The sequence below is a fragment of the Vicia villosa genome, unplaced genomic scaffold, assembly GCF_029867415.1.
Source record: "Vicia villosa cultivar HV-30 ecotype Madison, WI unplaced genomic scaffold, Vvil1.0 ctg.002425F_1_1, whole genome shotgun sequence".
In the NCBI taxonomy this organism is placed as follows: Eukaryota; Viridiplantae; Streptophyta; class Magnoliopsida; order Fabales; family Fabaceae; genus Vicia; species Vicia villosa.
In genome coordinates this window covers 45265-65639 of record NW_026705923.1, presented here as the reverse complement: position 1 = coordinate 65639, position 20375 = coordinate 45265, and the positions used below count along the sequence as shown (strand labels likewise).

General features: G+C 38.8%; 2 protein-coding genes across 3 annotated transcripts; both read right to left on the bottom strand.

Annotated features, from left to right (window-relative positions):
* Positions 1-682: 682 nt before the first annotated feature.
* On the bottom strand, positions 683-7098 carry LOC131638802 (sister chromatid cohesion 1 protein 2-like). Of its 2 annotated transcripts, XM_058909349.1 has the most exons (14): positions 6877-7098; positions 4772-5027; positions 4638-4675; positions 4507-4553; positions 3814-3872; positions 3036-3697; positions 2799-2910; positions 2505-2641; positions 2036-2436; positions 1835-1921; positions 1531-1567; positions 1401-1422; positions 1174-1306; positions 683-1092 (listed from the first exon to the last, which is right to left on the bottom strand). In XM_058909349.1, exons 1-14 carry the CDS (start codon positions 6989-6991, stop codon positions 976-978), a joined length of 2223 nt encoding a protein of 740 aa, XP_058765332.1. In that variant the 5' UTR covers positions 6992-7098; the 3' UTR covers positions 683-975. The 2 variants fall into 2 exon arrangements, with proteins under 2 accessions (XP_058765332.1, XP_058765334.1); XM_058909351.1 differs by lacking the exon at positions 683-1092 and having other exon boundaries at positions 1175-1306; positions 1533-1567.
* A 9784-nt stretch (positions 7099-16882) lies between these two features.
* LOC131638792 (uncharacterized) lies at positions 16883-17560 on the bottom strand. Its single transcript, XM_058909335.1, has 3 exons — positions 17554-17560; positions 17197-17447; positions 16883-17098 (listed from the first exon to the last, which is right to left on the bottom strand). Exons 1-3 carry the CDS (start codon positions 17558-17560, stop codon positions 16883-16885), a joined length of 474 nt encoding a protein of 157 aa, XP_058765318.1.
* Positions 17561-20375: the final 2815 nt, after the last annotated feature.

Sequence of the window (20375 nt, the reverse complement as noted above, 5' to 3'; positions counted from 1 at the left end):
CCAATCACCACCATTCAGAATGTGCTCTTATAAGTCATGAGCGTTGTGTCAAAATTTCAGGATGATTCGACCTTTGGATTTTGCGCAAGCTTCAATTTCGTGGGACTGAAGAGTGCTGAAATTAGAACTGCGGATTTTGATGTGGGGCTGATTTTTTTTTCTCTTCTCTTCCTTTTCTCTTGTTGTTTTTCACACTTAAACTCTATCCCTCTTTGTTGGACAATATCAAAGACTTACACACATATGGGCCACTAACCCACATCCAATTGGGCCTCTGCCTCTCCAAATAGGAGGGATAGTCCAACAGTTGCTTTATTGGTGCAAGGACTAAGAGTAAAGTTGTCTTACACATGCAACAAAAGTCCAACAAGGTTTTAATTTTGGGGATAAAAATCATGTTTGAGATATAGAGAGAGATAGAGAGAGATATTTGATCTAGAAAATATGGACATAGAATACTAGCTTGGCTAAAAGTTTATGATGATCAAGATGAAGGGTCACTAATGAATTATAAAGGAGCATGTTATTGTTGAAATGGTTGAAAATGAAGAATAAATCGGCTCCCGACAATTCATAGGTCGAGATAGAGTTTATAACGACTATTTTTTTCACATCTTTAGGTTAGTCTATAATGGAAACTAATCGAAGCTAGGTGCATTAATTACTGGATATGTCGCATGACATCCCATCTTTAGGTTAGTTTATAATAGAAACTATTGGAGCATTTATTAAAGTATAAAAAATAATTAATATGGTAACCAAAATTAATTGAAAAACGAACAAGATTCTCTTGCAATTTGGAGTTTCTAACTCTGCCATTGCTGTACAGGGAAAATTGTGGCAGAGTGTATTACCTTACCCATATAAACTTATAAGTAATGCTGTATATTATAAATATACAGTTGAAAAAGTGTATTGTTTAAGTAAAATTCTACTTATTTCCTATCAACTTTCTATTTCTAACTGCACTATCTATCAGTTCAAATGCCCATCAACTCCAAAAGCTTTATCAAATTTAGGGAGTTTCCTAACTGCAATATCACCATAAGCATCTTTTTGCTGTACATCCACATAATTTGTAGTTTTCAGAACCTGAAATATATTAAACAGCAAACAAGGTTTAAGACACCGAATCTTTTCGTAAAAAACTTATCTAAAACGCATTAAACATACCAGTACTTCATAGAATAGCCTGGCCGATTCTTTCCGGCTTCGTCCTTGTGAAACTTGTGACAAGTTCACAGCATCCGCCTCTTTTTGTTTCTCTAGATGTTGAAAATTCTTGTGCAAGTAAGATGCAACCTTCCTGTACATCGTCATAGAAGACAAATATAAGCACCGGTATTGCAACACAATAATAGAAATGTTGATATTCAGAAAGTCAATAACCATCATCTCACCTTGTTCGCTCAGACCACCCGGCTGTCGTAAGGAAAATAATCAATAAACCATGCAGTCAGTATTAGACAGGCCATAGAATTTAATAAAATATTTTACAATTTATAACTCAAGATTTTATGGAGTTCTTACACAATTTTGAATTCTCAGTTTCGGATGAACTTATCTCCTGCAAAAAACATAATATAAGTAAGGATAAATCATTTTCTCCATTACTCTCTATATGGTGTTCAGAAATAGACCAGCAGCGGTCCTGGTGATGGACTAGGTGTGGTCACGGCAAACAGAAGCCCCCACAATGAGACCAGGCGTCGGCTGCTGCCCGGACAGCAATGAACCAGATGCTGGCAGTGGCTTCTGTTCATTCTAGTTCCACGCAAACTACTCAAGAATAAATGTGGAACATAAGGAAAACTTAATAGACGATATCTGTTACCTCGTTGATCAGATCAAGATCTTCATCCGTTGTGAAGCTTTGCTCCTTCTCCAATGTTTCATATGAATTTGAAGTCACGGCGTTAAACTGCAATTTAGTTTTTCTATAGGTTAATTGTGTGGAGACAATTATGGATGTATTAAAAAGTATTCATAGTATGTCAAACATCAACAGAACTTTCATGGTTTAGTTATTCATTACCTCTTCTGCCATAGTATCACTCTTTTCGGAAGATTGCTCTCTCTCGTTGGGACTTGAAGGCCCAAAGTCATCTGAGTTTTGAACTTCAGTTTGCTCTAGAGGCTTAACTGACCGAACATTAGCATTTGGGCACAGGGGAGGAGTTTCTGGAGCAGTTGCTATGATGTCAGAACTACCACAAGTTTGATAATCAGACACGTTTAACTTCCCAACAGTTTCCACATTTCCAATGGAATCTGAACACTGAGGAGGGATTTGTGGGCCATTCTCGATATGCTCCAGAATGCCAACAGCTTGGGATTCAGACACGTCTAAACTCTGTGGCGTTTCTACAACTTTCAGAGAGTCCGGTATTCTAATTTTCTTAATCGAAAAGAGAGACTGGAGCTTTTTGGAGTGACCTGCCGCAAAACAATGTTAGTATAGATGTAAATTTTATAAACAAAAAAAATTATGAATTAAAACTTACAAGGAAACAAGGATTCGTTAAATCTATCTGGAAGACGGGAAATTTGAGATCTCCTTTCTTTATCAAGCAAAGAGAGTAGTACTGGTCTTCGGACAGAGACTAAGTCGCTTGTATCATGTGTGCGCTTTTTAAGTTCCCTGAAATGGTTCAACATGTAGTGTGTTAAGTCATACTGGGTTGTTTTTCTAGCCATCTTTTTCATAGTATCTCGTGTGTATCTTAAAGTAATAAAATCGTAGACTATATTAGCAGAAAAGGATGGTTGAAATATTTTCTATATTTATTATCACATACTTGTTTGGTAAGACAATCCTTTCATCAAAAACAATTTTTCTTTTCTTTGATAATCGGCCGCATTCCGTTGCATCCGGTGTTGGAATCAGCATAGATTCTGATGTAGTAGCACCTGCCAAAATAGAATTTTAAGTATGAAATGAAAATAGGTAGAATAGTGAACTACATACCCAAAATGAAGAAAAACATTAAGAAGTTGCATTTTCAAAGATTCTATAAAACAATGGTTTTATAAACCTGGTTTTGGCCTTCTAATGGAGCCACCTTGAAACTTTGACTGAGGAGTAACGTCAATAATCGTCGACACAGAAGGATTCACACTAGATTTTACATCTCCAAATGAAACCTTTTTTGGACATGCTAAATTTTCTTCAATGCAATGCTCTTCAATAGACCCTTCAATGAGCTCTCCGACACTCTCTTTGACAACAAATGACTCGTCATGATGAAAATTTTCTTTTGGATAGGATTCATCATCCCGAGACCTTTCTGTACTTTCTTGAACGGCTATTGCTTCACCAACATCAACAATTTCTTCATGCATTTGAGACCTTTCTGTACTTTCTCGAAAGGTTATTGCTTCACCAACATCAACAATTTCTTCATGCATTTGAGACCTTTCTCTACTTTCTCGAAAGGTTATTGCTTCACCAACGTCGGCAATTTCTTCAGGTATTTCGCATAACAATCTTAGTGTTTCCTTTAAAGTATTAAGCTCGTCAGCTTTCATATTCTGTCTTCCCAAAAAAATACTGAAATCAATTGATTGCTCTTGAGAGATTCTACTCTTTTCAGGTAACTCATCTTCAGATGGCTTAACTTTTTGAGATAATACATTAATTGAACTACTCGATGGAAAAGCTTCAAAGTCAATGTTCGTAAATTGAGATTGAAGAACACTGCAAAACATATCACAAAATCAATAAGTTCAAAAGAGAAGATCTGTAATGATTTCAAAAGATATTCAATAACATGAATTAAAAATTTTAAAAATTCAAAAAATTGAGAAATGTACTTTTCTGTCATAAGATGCTCAAGAGAGCTGCTCGTTTCGCCACAACCAAAATCATCAAACTGCAAATCACAAAAATCGTCAATGTACTTTTCTGTCATTCATTGATGGTTCTTCTGATCTACTAAACATACCCTGCAGATTACTATACATGTCTGACCGTAGTTCGCTATCTAATGTAGATTTCCAACTTTATTACGTACAAATCTCTATCCGATTATATTCAATAGATGTTGTAAGAAAATTGTTATTAAACATTTTCTGCTGTTGTTTTTGCTAAATTATATTCTATAGACATAAATACCATTTTATTTAATATGACATTAAATGTTACTAGGGTGAAAATATATAGTTTTACACTTTTTCTTCATTAAAATCTCTCTTACCGCCTCCAATTCGTTGAACCAAACAAACCCTAACTATCTCTCCAACTCACACACTAATGAATCAATCAACTATTCTATATCTAACTAACAACTAAGCCTCTTAACCAATGTTGTCAAACTCTCGAATTAACTCTTAACCTCTTACGAGCTTATGATTCTAGGTTGCAATATTTGCTTGAACTGGGAAGCAATCAGTAAAAGATATACAAGCAGGAAAAAGAAAATAAAAGGGAAAACGCACCATTCAGATACTTCTCAAAGGATTGAAAAACAATAATGTAAAACCAAGTATGAACTATGGAACACATACCGTCTCGTGAGAAAACTTTGTGAATCCCCAAGTATCAGGCAAAACCTCTGTTTCATTTCACGGCATATTACTTAAACATTAGGACAAGATTAAACAAACTATGAAAAGAAAATTTTGAAAAACTTTAATACCTTTAAGAGTGATTTGTTCTGGGGGAGCAGTATGGTATCTGAAATCAACATAAGACATGTAATGTAATGAGACACTTACAAACCAAAACAAACTTCCCTAGCCAATTAAAAATTTGAAACTAATGAAACCTTACTTGGAAGTATCTTCAAGTACACCAAGCTCGATAGCATCCAAATTAAATACTTTCGGTATAGTAAAAGATATACCCACGGTTTTGGCAGGTGTGTTATTCCTTGTACTGATCAAAAATTTGTTGATTCCAGAGAGCACTTTATTGCAATCATGGAGCATATACTCGGCCTTTTTTGAGTATATTTTAACAACACCAAGAAGGAGATATGCAAGTACTCGGTAAGAAACGGTATCTATTTCATGATTCAAAATCCTGTCTGTAGAAGGTAAAAGTTGCAAAACATATTAGCTGGATTTTACAAAATACGAATATAATTAGATATAATCAATCAGACAAGACGAAAAAAATAGAATAAAATAGTTTATGATCAATCCTGGAAATCATCCACTTTTATAGACAAGACGGCTTAAAACAATAAAACTATAAATGAACATAAATAAATTATACTTCGAAAGAAAGAAGAAAAAAAAAGGAAACCAAATAAAAACCAAATTCGATCAAATTTATCAAAATCAAATCCAATCCGATAATAACTAAATATTAACTGCCTTTGCTTCGGTCTGGATCTTTCCCTGAAGGAGATATATCAAATAAACATATTTCAAATGTAACCCAGCAAAGCAAAATTAAAATACAAATGTTTCTCTTACAATGTTAATATTTAGTTAGGTCTATAAATGAGGATTTGCCGAGGCCGTATAACACGCAACAAATTAGACCATATCTCCGATTGATGTTTGATATCTTCAAAAGCTAGCTCTACAGGTGAAGATTGCAAAAGCTTTATAAGGACTAGTTTAGCCATATCTCTATAGCTTGTGTGTGATGTCAACCGTTGTGGTTTCTGGATTACTGCAAGGGTTGTGCCAAAAACATAGGATACTAGAGTCCATTTGCAAATGTACTCTTTCCTTTGAATCAGGATCAGTGTTATCAAATAGCGGCGCCGTGGCTGCTATGACGGAATACATGGTGGTTTTTGGGCTCGCCGTAATGGTGAATATCGGCCGATATTGCGGGTTTTTCCGCTATAATCTGCTATAACAGCGCCGCAAAGCGGCCGGAATGACAGAAGAAAATCTAAACAAAAGATCTGAGAATAGATTTTCACTTGGTTTGTGTCATGTTATTAAGCTACCGATATGTTAACTTGTATTTATCGCTATGTTCAAACACATTCAATAGAGATCAGATCCATTTTCTTCAAAACCATCTATGTGGCCACATCCATCATTTCAGATCTTCTCTAACATGAAAACTCAGTCCAAATAATAAACATGTAAATTGTTAAATATGCTTACATAAATATGTTCAACACTCGAGAACCTAAGCAATGTGAGACTCCAACAACACAGATACATTTTCAACACCAAATTTCACGCCTAGAGAGGCGCTGGGCCAAATGCCCACATTGAAGTCCTTAACTCGGCTCTGATACCATAACCATGTTAAATAATATACTTGGATCTCAACCCCAGGGTGAGGCTGCCCTCACATATTTATACATTCAACAACCGGGAAACCTAAACAATATGGTAGTTCAAACAAACACAACAACACAAATACATATTCAACATAAAATACTAAAGGACATCTTAGGACAATTAAAATGATTCACAGCACCACAGGTTTTCACTGGCCAATCTGCAGAGTTACATCAATCATTTTACAAAAAAACATCATTTGCATGTAACCCTTTTTTGACCAAATTCACAAACATAAATAAACACAATAACATGAAGAAAATTGTAAAACACTCTCCTAATCACAAATTTTGTAATCAAACAATTAACAAAAAAAAAAAAAACATTCTTTTCTCACTAATGAGTCATGCCCCTTTTCATCACAAATTTCCAGATCACTTGCAAACTCAGCAAAACATAAGTAACAACAAAATGAACAAAAAAAAATCATTTCTCTTGGGAATAAACAAATTACACACAGAAAACTAAAAAAAACATAATAATTAAAAAACAACCAACCATTTTTATTGCGTCTCAGTGAAGCAAAAAAACAATAAAAAACTGAAATTTCCGAATGAAAAATGAAATGTTGTTTCCAGAAGCAACACACAAGAAAAAGGGTCAGGGATAAAGAAAACTAACCCACAAAAGAAGAAATGTCAGCATCAAAAATTTGAGCTTTCTTGAGTTGTTTGAAAAAGAAAGCTGCAATCCACAAAGGACTTTTGGTTGAGCAAAAGCCCTTAGACTTGATCATTTCAGAATGAGAGGAGTGAACTATCACTCTGCGGTTTTTCAACTATGTATCAGCAACAGCAACCTTGTATGAACAAAGAGAACGGTCGAGTGAAGAAGCCACGCCAAAAAAAACAACTCTTTATAATACTTTCATTAACCTCTTCAAAATACATTGAATAAAGAAATACAATTAAAATAAAACTTTTTTACTAAATTTTATTTTTTAATAGTAAATTTTAATTTTATGCATTTTTATGTAAAATGTTCATCATTATGATCTATGTCCACGCAATCATTCATCAGCATTCAGCATGGTTTTAAAAATAATTATTATAAAAGTTATAAATTTTTAATAATTTATTGGATGGGATTGACTCAGAAATCAGAATATATCTTTTTCTTTTATTTTGGAAAGTGTTTATAAATTATTTATTGTTTGAATAATAAAAAAACATTTATATTAATTAAAAGGTACAATAAATTAAGCTTTTTTTTTTTTTAATATGCAGCTTAATGTTTTAAAATTATTTTTCCATTTTTATTTTACTAATTATTAATGTATTATTGACGACAATTCCTCAATCCACCTAGGGATCTCTTATCCACCAATACATATCCGAGAGCACCCTTATTTTACAAAAAAAAAAAATGCCTCCTTTCAGAGATGCATCTACAAAAGCGTTTAAAATTAGGGATGGCAACGGGTCGGGTAGAGTGCGGATTTCACACTACCCAAATTCGCACCCAAAGTTGGCATCCAAACCCAAATACTGTTCGGGCGACAAAATAACACCCACGCCCACACCGTTGGATTTCGAATTTTTTCACTCAAACTCGAACCCGTAAGAAAACGCAAACACACACACACTCACGCACGCACGCGCGTGCGCACATACACACACGTTGACTCGTGTTCGGTGCGGGTGGGCCCCACGGGTTTGGGTCTGCTTGTCATTCCTATTTAAAACATAGTATAGCACATTTAAATTCACCTTATTTTCAGTTCAGCAATCCTTCCGTAGATGCATCTACGGAACGTGGTGAAAGCAGAGTGTTCCGTAGATGCACCTACGGAACAGTCTGCTATTTTTTAAAATCATGTTTATTTCACTCCAAAACTCAATTTTTATTACAAAAATGTAAAATTAAAGTAATGAATTTCAAAGACAAAAGTAGATAGACCAATAAAAATACATTGTATAAGTAATATCGGTCATAATGTCAAATTTATCATCAAAATAACATAAAAAATAAAATAGAAATACATCATTAAAATCACTATTGTGTATGTAGGACATCATCCAGCGCGTCTCCTCTACTCTGGCCCCGCCTCTGCCTCTATGTCCACCACGCCCTCTGCTAGCTCTATCCCTAATGTCAAGTGCCCCACCAGTCTTGGCACGATGTCTACTGTACAGAAATGCCTCCTCTATCAGCCTAATCATAACATCCAGCACACACCTCTACTTAGACCACTCAGGGAATAAACCATCTGCAATGGCTCCCTGTGTAACACCCTTCTAATACCCCGCATAAATAATAAATAATAATCAGAGTAAACATGAAAAAGGGCATTACAACTTCCAAATAATTAAACAATAATACTCATGTCATGCCATAAAAGAGAACGTCAATCAAATTTATTCAGATCATCATGTTTAACACAGCGGAATTATCTTTAACATCTGAATAACAAACAGCCAAGTCACAGACTTAAGGCGTTAACATAAAATCCATCCAAAACAAAAGTTTAACAAGTAACTCTAAACGACGCCCCCAGTGTTACACGACCAGAGCATGACACGGACCCAACTGACTCTAACGAACTACTTGACGAGCTAATCCTCACCAAGTACGAGAGCTACTCCTTAATCTGAAAAATAACAACAGTAAGGGTGAGTCTCATTCACATTTAACTAATGTTATAAGATATAGATAATAAAATATCATTTCACATGCAATTCACCCAATTACAGTTATGATCAGATTCAAAACATACAATCAGTAAGCAAACAACCAAATTAACACATATTATAACATTGGACAATCTTCCATTCATGTTATAACATCAAAACAGCCTAATGCAATGCAACTACATGCATGTGGTACCAAAATCTGGGATAACCCAACTCACCGACCCACCATCGTCAAGGATACGGCAACACCCACTCACTAATTCCACACAATGGGAATTAGCTACTACTGATCCACCATCGTCAAGGACCAGCCACAAATGATTATGAATGCATGCATCAACCATAACATGCTCATCACCCACATACATCGATCAATGTCATAATCATCAGTAAAACACATATTTCATACCAACAATACATGTATAATAAACACCAGTTATAACCACAACATCATACGGGTAAGACATTCGTTAGTGTACCTATAAGCATATCCCACCACAACAAATAAGATCGATTGTTTTTAAAATGATTCAAACCACAGCTCAAAACACCATTTGATTGTATAAATTATTTGATTAGCTTCACTGTGCTCGAAACGGCACCAAGATCCGGCTTACGGTTTAAAAGTTACACATTTTTAAACATTTCCAGAATGACCTGTCGCAACAACTAACAGCACGCGGCGCCACACACGTTCGCGGCGCGGAACGAATCGAAACTACGCCTTCGCGGCGCAAACAAGGTTTCGCGGCGCGGAACGAGAAGAAACTACGCCTTCGCGGCGCGACCATACTCTCGCAGCGCGTACTGAGCATAACAAAACTTCCTGGCCTTTTGCCAAGCAGTTCGCGGCGCCAACTCCTGGACGCGGCGCGAACTGGCGATTTCCTGCGCTCCGAATAGCAGAAAACAGCCTGCGATTTCGTCCCCCTTTTCACCGAATCACTACCATACAAATCTCATTCCAACCAGATTTCGCATACAGTGAAATAACACATATTATAACACATTATAATACATTCAACCATCCAATTATCACCAATACATGATCAATATAATCATTATGCATCAATCCTCCCAAAACCTAACATTTCTACAACCTAAGCACAACCCAATTGATCCGAATAACACGATCAAATTCTATCATACTACCTATAATCCCATAATAGAAGATAAACGGAAGAGTCCCCCCTTACCTGAAGGTTGATTCTTCGTTCTTCCTCGCGTCGCCTTCTCCACTCCTCTTCTCTTTTCACGTTCAGACTCTTTTTTTCCCAAAATGCTGTAACCCTCTCTATTCCACAACTCCTCCTATTTTATTAAAATTGAAATAAACTTATTTTAATTAGTAATAGGGCCTACCAATGCACCCTCTCTTTACTAACTACAACACAAGCCCAATTGCTTAATTCCTCATAGTCTTCCATAATTCCAAATAATTCCCCATAATTTATTTAAATTAATTAAATTAAATTATGAAAATAGATAGAGTGTTACAACTCTCCCCCACTAAATAGTTTTCGTCCTCGAAAACATACCTTAGGCAAATAAATCTGGATAGGAATCCTTCATCTGACTTTCCAGTTCCCAAGTCACATTCCCACCTGCTGGTCCTCCCCAAGCTACTCTGACCAACGCTATCTCCTTGCCACGCAATTGTTTCACCTTTCGATCTTCAATCCTCATGGGCAAAGTCTCAACTGTCAGATTATCTTTTACCTGTACATCATCGACTTGGATCACATGAGATGGATCAGCAATGTACTTCCTCAACTGTGATACGTGGAATACATCATGCAAATTCGCAAGCGTCGGTGGCAACGCAATACGATACGCCACTTCTCCCACCCTCTCCGAAATTTGAAACGGACCAATGAATCGCGGAGTCAACTTCCTTGATTTCAGTGCTCTACCAACACCAGTTGTAGGAGTCACCCTCAAGAACACATGATCTCCTTCTTGAAATTCAAGTGTCCTCCTTCTTTTATCATGATAACTCTTCTGACGACTCTGAGACGTCTTCATCTTCTCCTGAATCATCTTGATCCTTTCTGTTGTCTCCTGAACAATTTCCGGTCCAATCACAGCACTTTCGCCAGATTCGTACCAACATAAAGGCGTTCTACACTTCCGACCATACAAAGCTTCAAACGGAGCCATACCAATACTCGAGTGAAAACTATTATTGTAAGTAAATTCGATCAAGGGTAGATAACTATCCCAAGCACCGCCCTTTTCCAACACACAAGCACGCAACAAATCTTCTAGTGATTGAATAGTTCTTTCTGTCTGTCCATCTGTCTGTGGATGATAAGCAGAACTCAATCTCAGCTTAGTACCCAAAGCCTTCTGCAAACTTTCCCAGAATCTGGATGTAAACCTTGGATCTCTATCCGACACAATACTCGAAGGAATACCATGTAAACTCACTATCTTCTCAATATACAATTGAGCCAGCTTCTCCATTGGGTAATCCATTCTCATTGGTATAAAATGGGCAGACTTTGTCAACCTGTCTACAATAACCCAAATAGCTTCACAATTCTTCACCGTCCTCGGCAAACCGGAAACAAAATCCATAGATATACTATCCCACTTCCATTCTGGAATAAATAACGGCTGCATAGCTCCATACGGTTTCTGATGCTCAATCTTCGACTTCTGGCAAGTCAGACAAGCATAGACAAATTCAGCTATTTCCTTTTTCATTCCAGGCCACCAAAACAGCTTCTTTAAGTCGTGATACATCTTGGTAGCACCAGGATGAATACTCAATCCGCTACGATGTCCTTCTTCAAGAATACTCTTCCTCAATTCGGCAACATCAGGAACACAAACACGATTACCAAACCTTATTATACCATTCTCGTCGATTCTGAATTCACCTCCTTTATCTTGATTAATCAGAGCCAACTTATCAACTAACTCTACATCAGTCTTCTGACCTTCTCGGATTTCCTCCAGAATACTACTAGTCAGCTTCAGCATACCCAATTTAACACTGGTAGGAGTGTCTTCACATACCAAACTCAAATCTCGGAATTGCTCAATTAAATCCAATTCTCTCACCATAAGCATAGATATATGCAAGGACTTCCTACTCAATGCATCGACAACAACATTTGCTTTACCCGGATGGTAATTCAGTTCAAAATCATAATCCTTGAGAAATTCTAACCATCTTCTTTGTCTCATATTCAACTCTTTTTGGTCAAAGAGGTACTTCAAACTCTTGTGATCGCTAAATACTTCAAACCTCGAACCATATAGGTAATGCCTCCACAACTTCAACACAAATACCACTGCTGCTAACTCTAAGTCATGAGTCGGATAGTTTCTCTCATGCACCTTGAGTTGTCTCGACGCATAAGCGACTACCTGTTGTTTCTGCATCAGTACACCTCCTAATCCTGACAACGAAGCATCACAATAAACAACAAAAGACTCCGCCGGATTCGGCAAAATCAAGATCGGCGCACTAGTCAACCTCTTCTTCAACTCTTGGAATCCTTCTTCACATTTCGAATCCCAAACAAACGCTTGACCCTTCCTAGTCAACTTAGTTAACGGTAATGCTAACTTTGAAAAACCTTCAATGAACTTTCTATAGTAACCCGCCAGACCAAGGAAACTACGGATTTCGGAAACTGACCTCGGAGCTTCCCACTGAGACACTGCTTCTACTTTCGTTGGGTCAACGGCAATACCATCCTTAGAAATTACATGTCCAAGAAAGCTCACTTCGTTTAACCAGAACTCACACTTTGACAGTTTTGCATAAAGTTTCTTTTCCTTCAATAGTTCCAATACCACTCTAAGATGATCCGCATGCTCTTTTTCATTCTTAGAATATATTAAAATATCATCAATGAATACTACTACGAACTGATCCAGAAAAGGATGGAAGATTCTATTAATATACTCCATGAAAACCCCCGGCGCATTGGTTACTCCAAATGGCATCACTGTATATTCGTAATGACCATACCTCGTTCTAAATGCTGTTTTCTGAATATCGTCCGTCTTCACCCGAATCTGATGATATCCCGACCTCAAGTCAATTTTGCTGAACACACATGCCCCAACTAGTTGATCCATCAAGTCATCAATCCTTGGCAAGGGATACCGATTCTTGATAGTAACCTTGTTGAGTTGTCTGTAATCCACACACAACCTCATTGAACCTTCTTTCTTCTTCACTAGTAACACCGGTGCACCCCACGGTGACACACTAGGACGAATGAATTCTTTTTCCAGTAACTCTTCCAGTTGACTCTTCAATTCTGCTAATTCAGATGCCGACATACGATACGGCGCCATCGACACAGGACTAGTCCCAGGGACTAACTCAATAGCAAACTCTACCTCCCTCTCTGGCGGTAACTCTCTTACATCTTCTGGAAAGACTTCTGGAAATTCACATACTACTGGTAAATCACTACTCACTGATTTCTTCTTCACTTCCATGGATGCAATCAACATAAACACGGCGGCCCCGCCCTTCATGGCTTCATCCACTTGTCTAGCGGTCATTGCTAAATCCTCGACAATGACATCTTCGGGGAAAATAACCGTTTTCGTGAAACAGTTGATATGAACCCGATTAAATTGCAACCAATTCATACCCAAGATAACATCAAGTTGTTCCAACGGAAGGCACACTAAGTCCATTCCGAATTCTCTACCAAAAATATCAATTGGACAGTTCAAACAAGCGAACGAAGTAGTCGCTGAACCCGACGCAGGAGTGTCAATGACCATACTTCCATTAATCTCAGATATTTCCAAATTCAGTCGTTTAACACAATCCAATGAAATAAACGAGTGAGTTGCCCCAGTATCTATTATTGCAATTAAAGGAGTGCCATGGATAAAACACGTACCTTTAATCAACCGATCATCTGGAGTATTCTCTGAACCAGATAAGGCGAATACCTTACCACCAGCTTGATTCTTCCTCGGCTTGGGACACTTAGGACTGATATGACCTTCTTCCCCGCAGTTGAAACAAGTTACCGTGTTCCCTTTGCACTCAATAGCAATGTGACCTGCCTTCCCACATCTATAGCACTTCTTTTCCTCACTCTTGCATTCGTGAATGCGATGTCCAGGTTCTCCACACTTGAAGCACTTGATAGGGGCACTAGAGTCTCCCCCACTAGGCTTCTTCCAACCTCCAGCCTTCTGGTTACCCTTACCATACGGCTTACCACGATCCATATGCTTTTTCCCTTTCTTGTCGACTTAACTCGCGAGAGTGCGACGACTTCAGCTTAATATTGTCCTCTTCAAAGATTCGGCTGCAGTAAACCAAATCGACAAACCTGCGAATCCTCTGGTATCTGATACCCTGTTTAATCTCATCGCGGAGACCATTCTCAAACTTAACACACTTCGAGAATTCACTAGCCTCATCATTATTGTAGTGGACATAATACTTTGCTAGCTCCACAAACTTAGACGCATACTCCGGCACAGTCATGTTACCTTGTGTCAGCTCCAAAAATTCAATCTCTTTCCTGCCTCTAACATCCTCAGGAAAGTACCTCCGCAAGAATTCTCTCTTGAACACAGCCCAAGTGATTGCAACACCTGCAGCTTGCAGTTCGTCCCTACTAGCCATCCACCAATCATCGGCTTCTTCAGACAGCATGTGAGTCCCATATCTCACCTTCAGATTTTCGTCACAATCAGTCACCCGGAAGATCCTTTCAATCTCTTTCAACCACTTCTGGGCGCCTTCGGGATCGTGAGTGCCTTTGAACAACGGAGGGTTGTTCCTCTGAAAACTATTCAGCTGCCTGTCAGCACCAATTCCAGCTCCATTGGCATTCCCTCCCAGCACACCAGCAATCATGCCCAGAGCCTCAGCGATAGCATCATCGTTTCTTCCTCCTCTTCCGGCCATTGTTCTGCTAAATATCAAACAATATCTATTAGAACAAGAAGTATCGACAGTGTCAACCTTACACTAATCGTATACGAGGGATTAACCGACACTAAGACTCTGACTCAAACGACCGACAATGCTCTGATACCACTATTGTAACACCCTTCTAATACCCCGCATAAATAATAAATAATAATCAGAGTAAACATGAAAAAGGGCATTACAACTTCCAAATAATTAAACAATAATACTCATGTCATGCCATAAAAGAGAACGTCAATCAAATTTATTCAGATCATCATGTTTAACACAGCGGAATTATCTTTAACATCTGAATAACAAACAGCCAAGTCACAGACTTAAGGCGTTAACATAAAATCCATCCAAAACAAAAGTTTAACAAGTAACTCTAAACGACGCCCCCAGTGTTACACGACCAGAGCATGACACGGACCCAACTGACTCTAACGAACTACTTGACGAGCTAATCCTCACCAAGTACGAGAGCTACTCCTTAATCTGAAAAATAACAACAGTAAGGGTGAGTCTCATTCACATTTAACTAATGTTATAAGATATAGATAATAAAATATCATTTCACATGCAATTCACCCAATTACAGTTATGATCAGATTCAAAACATACAATCAGTAAGCAAACAACCAAATTAACACATATTATAACATTGGACAATCTTCCATTCATGTTATAACATCAAAACAGCCTAATGCAATGCAACTACATGCATGTGGTACCAAAATCTGGGATAACCCAACTCACCGACCCACCATCGTCAAGGATACGGCAACACCCACTCACTAATTCCACACAATGGGAATTAGCTACTACTGATCCACCATCGTCAAGGACCAGCCACAAATGATTATGAATGCATGCATCAACCATAACATGCTCATCACCCACATACATCGATCAATGTCATAATCATCAGTAAAACACATATTTCATACCAACAATACATGTATAATAAACACCAGTTATAACCACAACATCATACAGGTAAGACATTCGTTAGTGTACCTATAAGCATATCCCACCACAACAAATAAGATCGATTGTTTTTAAAATGATTCAAACCACAGCTCAAAACACCATTTGATTGTATAAATTATTTGATTAGCTTCACTGTGCTCGAAACGGCACCAAGATCCGGCTTACGGTTTAAAAGTTACACATTTTTAAACATTTCCAGAATGACCTGTCGCAACAACTAACAGCACGCGGCGCCACACACGTTCGCGGCGCGGAACGAATCGAAACTACGCCTTCGCGGCGCAAACAAGGTTTCGCGGTGCGGAACGAGAAGAAACTACGCCTTCGCGGCGCGACCATACTCTCGCAGCGCGTACTGAGCATAACAAAACTTCCTGGCCTTTTGCCAAGCAGTTCGCGGCGCCAACTCCTGGACGCGGCGCGAACTGGCGATTTCCTGCGCTCCGAATAGCAGAAAACAGCCTGCGATTTCGTCCCCCTTTTCACCGAATCACTACCATACAAATCTCATTCCAACCAGATTTCGCATACAGTGAAATAACACATATTATAACACATTATAATACATTCAACCATCCAATTATCACCAATACATGATCAATATAATCATTATGCATCAATCCTCCCAAAACCTAACATTTCTACAACCTAAGCACAACCCAATTGATCCGAATAACACGATCAAATTCTATCATACTACCTATAATCCCATAATAGAAGATAAACGGAAGAGTCCCCCCTTACCTGAAGGTTGATTCTTCGTTCTTCCTCGCGTCGCCTTCTCCACTCCTCTTCTCTTTTCACGTTCAGACTCTTTTTTTCCCAAAATGCTGTAACCCTCTCTATTCCACAACTCCTCCTATTTTATTAAAATTGAAATAAACTTATTTTAATTAGTAATAGGGCCTACCAATGCACCCTCTCTTTACTAACTACAACACAAGCCCAATTGCTTAATTCCTCATAGTCTTCCATAATTCCAAATAATTCCCCATAATTTATTTAAATTAATTAAATTAAATTATGAAAATAGATAGAGTGTTACACCCTGACCCGTGTCAGCTATCTTACGGCACCGAGGAAGAACATCCTAAGTGTGGTCCAACTCAGCCTGATGCGTCCGTAGAATCTCCTCGTGAGCTGGTCTGGGCGGATCTCCATCTGTAGCGGGAAGCATGTACGGGTGTGACACTCTGTAGTACCAGGAGATGTACCCCTCAACATAGCTCCATTCGTGCTCTGTTATTGTCGCCCGAGCCTCCTCATGAACCATGTGATGCTCCCAGTCTACAAAGACCTCATCTAACTGCCGACGAGTCATGGTGATAGTAGCATAAACTATAGGGTCGCGAGGTATCGTCTGTGCGTAGTCAAACGCATGACGCGCTCCGGAATATAACGTACAATAATGGTCGAGCTAGCGGCCAACCATCCAGTATATAGTGATATCTCATCAAACGGAATCGCCTCACGGTACTCAGTATAGGAGTCATAACGTATGTCTTCGGCAGTCATGCGATCAAGTGCGTGCCTATAAGGATCCGTCACCTGGTTCCCTTTCCGGGGGCTGAATACACTAGCACGCGACATGAGCTTAATGTAGCTAGGAACCTCTCCTCGGTCAATAATTTCTAGGAAGTGTTGTAGTATCCAACCTTTGAAAAAAACACGGTTATTTTAACGTACTATCAGAAATATATAATAAGTAGAAGGGTATAAGATTTTTACCACCAAAAGGGTATAGCAGACAACTGTCCTTACCTTCCATGTTCATCCCTCTCCGAGTCTATAGGAGATGTACGCCAGTATAGCTGATCCCTAGTTGTACTCGTGGATACGTGATGTATCCGATAAGTACGTCAGATAGACGATATCTGTGTACGATGAGCTCGTGTCTACAAAGATCTGAGTGCCTATCAAATATAGGAAGTAACATTTCAACGCCCGCTCTCTGTGTATATCCTCCACCTCGTTTCCAGCAGCCTAATGTGTCGCAAGGAGCTCCTCCTCACACCTCTGCTACAAGAAGCTAAATCTGACGTGGGCCCCACAGGTGCTCTCCACCTCATCAGGATCAGCCCCCAGCTCAGCAATCAGGATCTCTTGAGCTTCCTCCTTCGTCATCCTACCGTGACTAAGGAGGATACCCCTGATAGATTAGATGCAGGAGGCATGCCACATCATCAAGAGTGATGGTAATCTCACCGTGAGGTAGATGAAAAGAGGAATTCTCTAGATGTCATCTCTCCGCAAATGCCGCCAGCATCCCGTTATGTATCATCCCGTAGTTGAGCTGACAGAGGTCCCTCAGGCCAGAAGCTGATAGTACCTCATGGAACCACGACTCGTCAAGCTACGCGAGATCCCTGATCTTTCATGCATGGTTGTAGAACCTCTAGGGATCCCTCTCTTGAAATTTTTAAAAAATAAAAACGGTTATTAATAAGTAAGGTCAGAAACTGAAGAAAATAAATTAATAAGTAATTACCAAAGAAAACTTACATCTCCCTCCCAGATACGCGTGGTTGCATGATCTACATACCTAGTCAACAGGGATGCGTCTACAAGGTCCCCGGGTACCATACAGACTCAAACATCAGATCATCCTCGTGCAGCTCTGGAGGTGGCACAGCAGTAGAAGCAAAAGAACTGCCCCGACGACGTCTGCGGGGGGTGGCATTTGTGAGGAAATCTCATGATCAACATCATCCTGAGGCCTCCCTGGTGCAGTAGTAGATGGGGAAGTAAAATCCAGTGGAATGGACGAAGAAGGCCTGACTGGAGCAGATGGAAAAGGCCGAGCTAGAACGGGTGATGGAGAATGCCTGGCGGGAGTGGGTGTATTAGATGAAGAAGGTGCATCAGGTGGAACAACAGCTCCATCAGTGACCTGAGATACTACACGCGGCCGTTCTCGCTGCACGGTTGCGTGTTGTGTAGTTCTCCCATGAATATCCCTATCCGTGCCGTGGGTCATTATGTCTGCATTATGATACAAATAATCTCGAGTTAGATAATGTGTATTTATATATAAATAAGAAAAGAAAAACAGAAAATTACCCTTCTGTGCATCTACGAAAGTACCTTAGTTTCAAAAACTATGGTGCTTCCATAGATGCATCTACGGAATGTCCTAACGTTCATCTCTTCCGTAAATGCATCTACGGAAGACATTGAAGCTCTGAAACACAACAATGGTGTAACTCAATTGTTTCAGCCACTAAAAAACTCCATTTTTGTGGCTTGATCATACGTTTTACACATCAAACAACACCTATATTTTCTCTAAACTATCTAATCATTTCTACACCTAAATATTGAATTCTAATTCGATTTTACAAATACTCTAAAATAACTCGAAATGTCAAAAACTTACCGATTAAATAGAGATTTGAACTTAATGGAATGTGTTGACACTTGATGTTGACAATGTAGGCCGAACTTGGGAGAAAGAAATTTGAAGTTTGATATGTGGGTTTGAGAGAGTTTGAGAGTGTTTGAGAGTAGAGAGTTTGAAATGAGGAGAATGAGGGAGGGGAAAGGTCTGACGCGAGTTATAACTTCAAACACTTCCATAGATGCATCTACGGAAGTGTTCCGTATGTGCATCTACGGAACAAAACAACATTAAACAAAAAAATGTGTGCTTTTGGAGATGCATCTACGGAAGCTGGAGGGCATTTTTGCCAATTCGTTGGTGCGTGAGAGATGCATGGGATGTGTAATACGGTGAACTGACTTTATTTGAAATGTACGGTAAGCAAGAGTCGCCACCGACTTTTATTTTATCCAAATTATAGAAAGGCTAAAAGAACAGAAAAAAACCTTTTAAAAGAAAACTGAGTTCGGGGGGTAATTTATACAAAGGGAAGGTGTAAGGCACCCTTTGTATCCATGGTTATCCATGGGCTCTTAATTGCTTTGCTCTTTTTGAAACCAAAAGTTTAGAAATGTAGAAGAAGAAAATAAGGACTTTAGCTCGTAAATGAGCGTAGCCTTATTGGAGTTTTTGAGAAAAGTGTAGAAAAAGGAATTTAAACCAGAGCATGCAATTAAGGGCAAATTACCTTGATATTTGTAAAAAGATTCTTTTAGCCTTTCAGGACTATCCATACCATAAGAGGGTAGGAAGTCCTATTGTTTGGAGGTTAAAGGGTCGTCGTAATTATCGTTCGCCATAAGACTGGCCCTGCCATAGAGAGGGCAGGTAGTCTAAGGGAAGGATCAGAATAGTCATCATTATTAGGAAACCAGAGGACACCTCAGCATTTCGTAGGCAACTTCGAGGGACGAGATCATATAAGCGAATCGAAGGCAGCATCATTGGGACTTATGATCTTAAGAATGAACTGAGGGCAACATTGCTGAGGCGTCCTCGTATTTGAGGGACTTGACTATTCTGCACTGAAAACAAAAGGCAACAAGGCAACAGGCAACAGGCAACAAGAGAGGTTACCATAAAAGGTGTGTGGGTGCACAATCACGTGATTAATTTAAATAATTATTTTGTAATTAGTTATTCTAAGTTCAATTCAAGGTTTTCACGCCCTAAAATTACTAACCACGCAGTAATAATATAATGC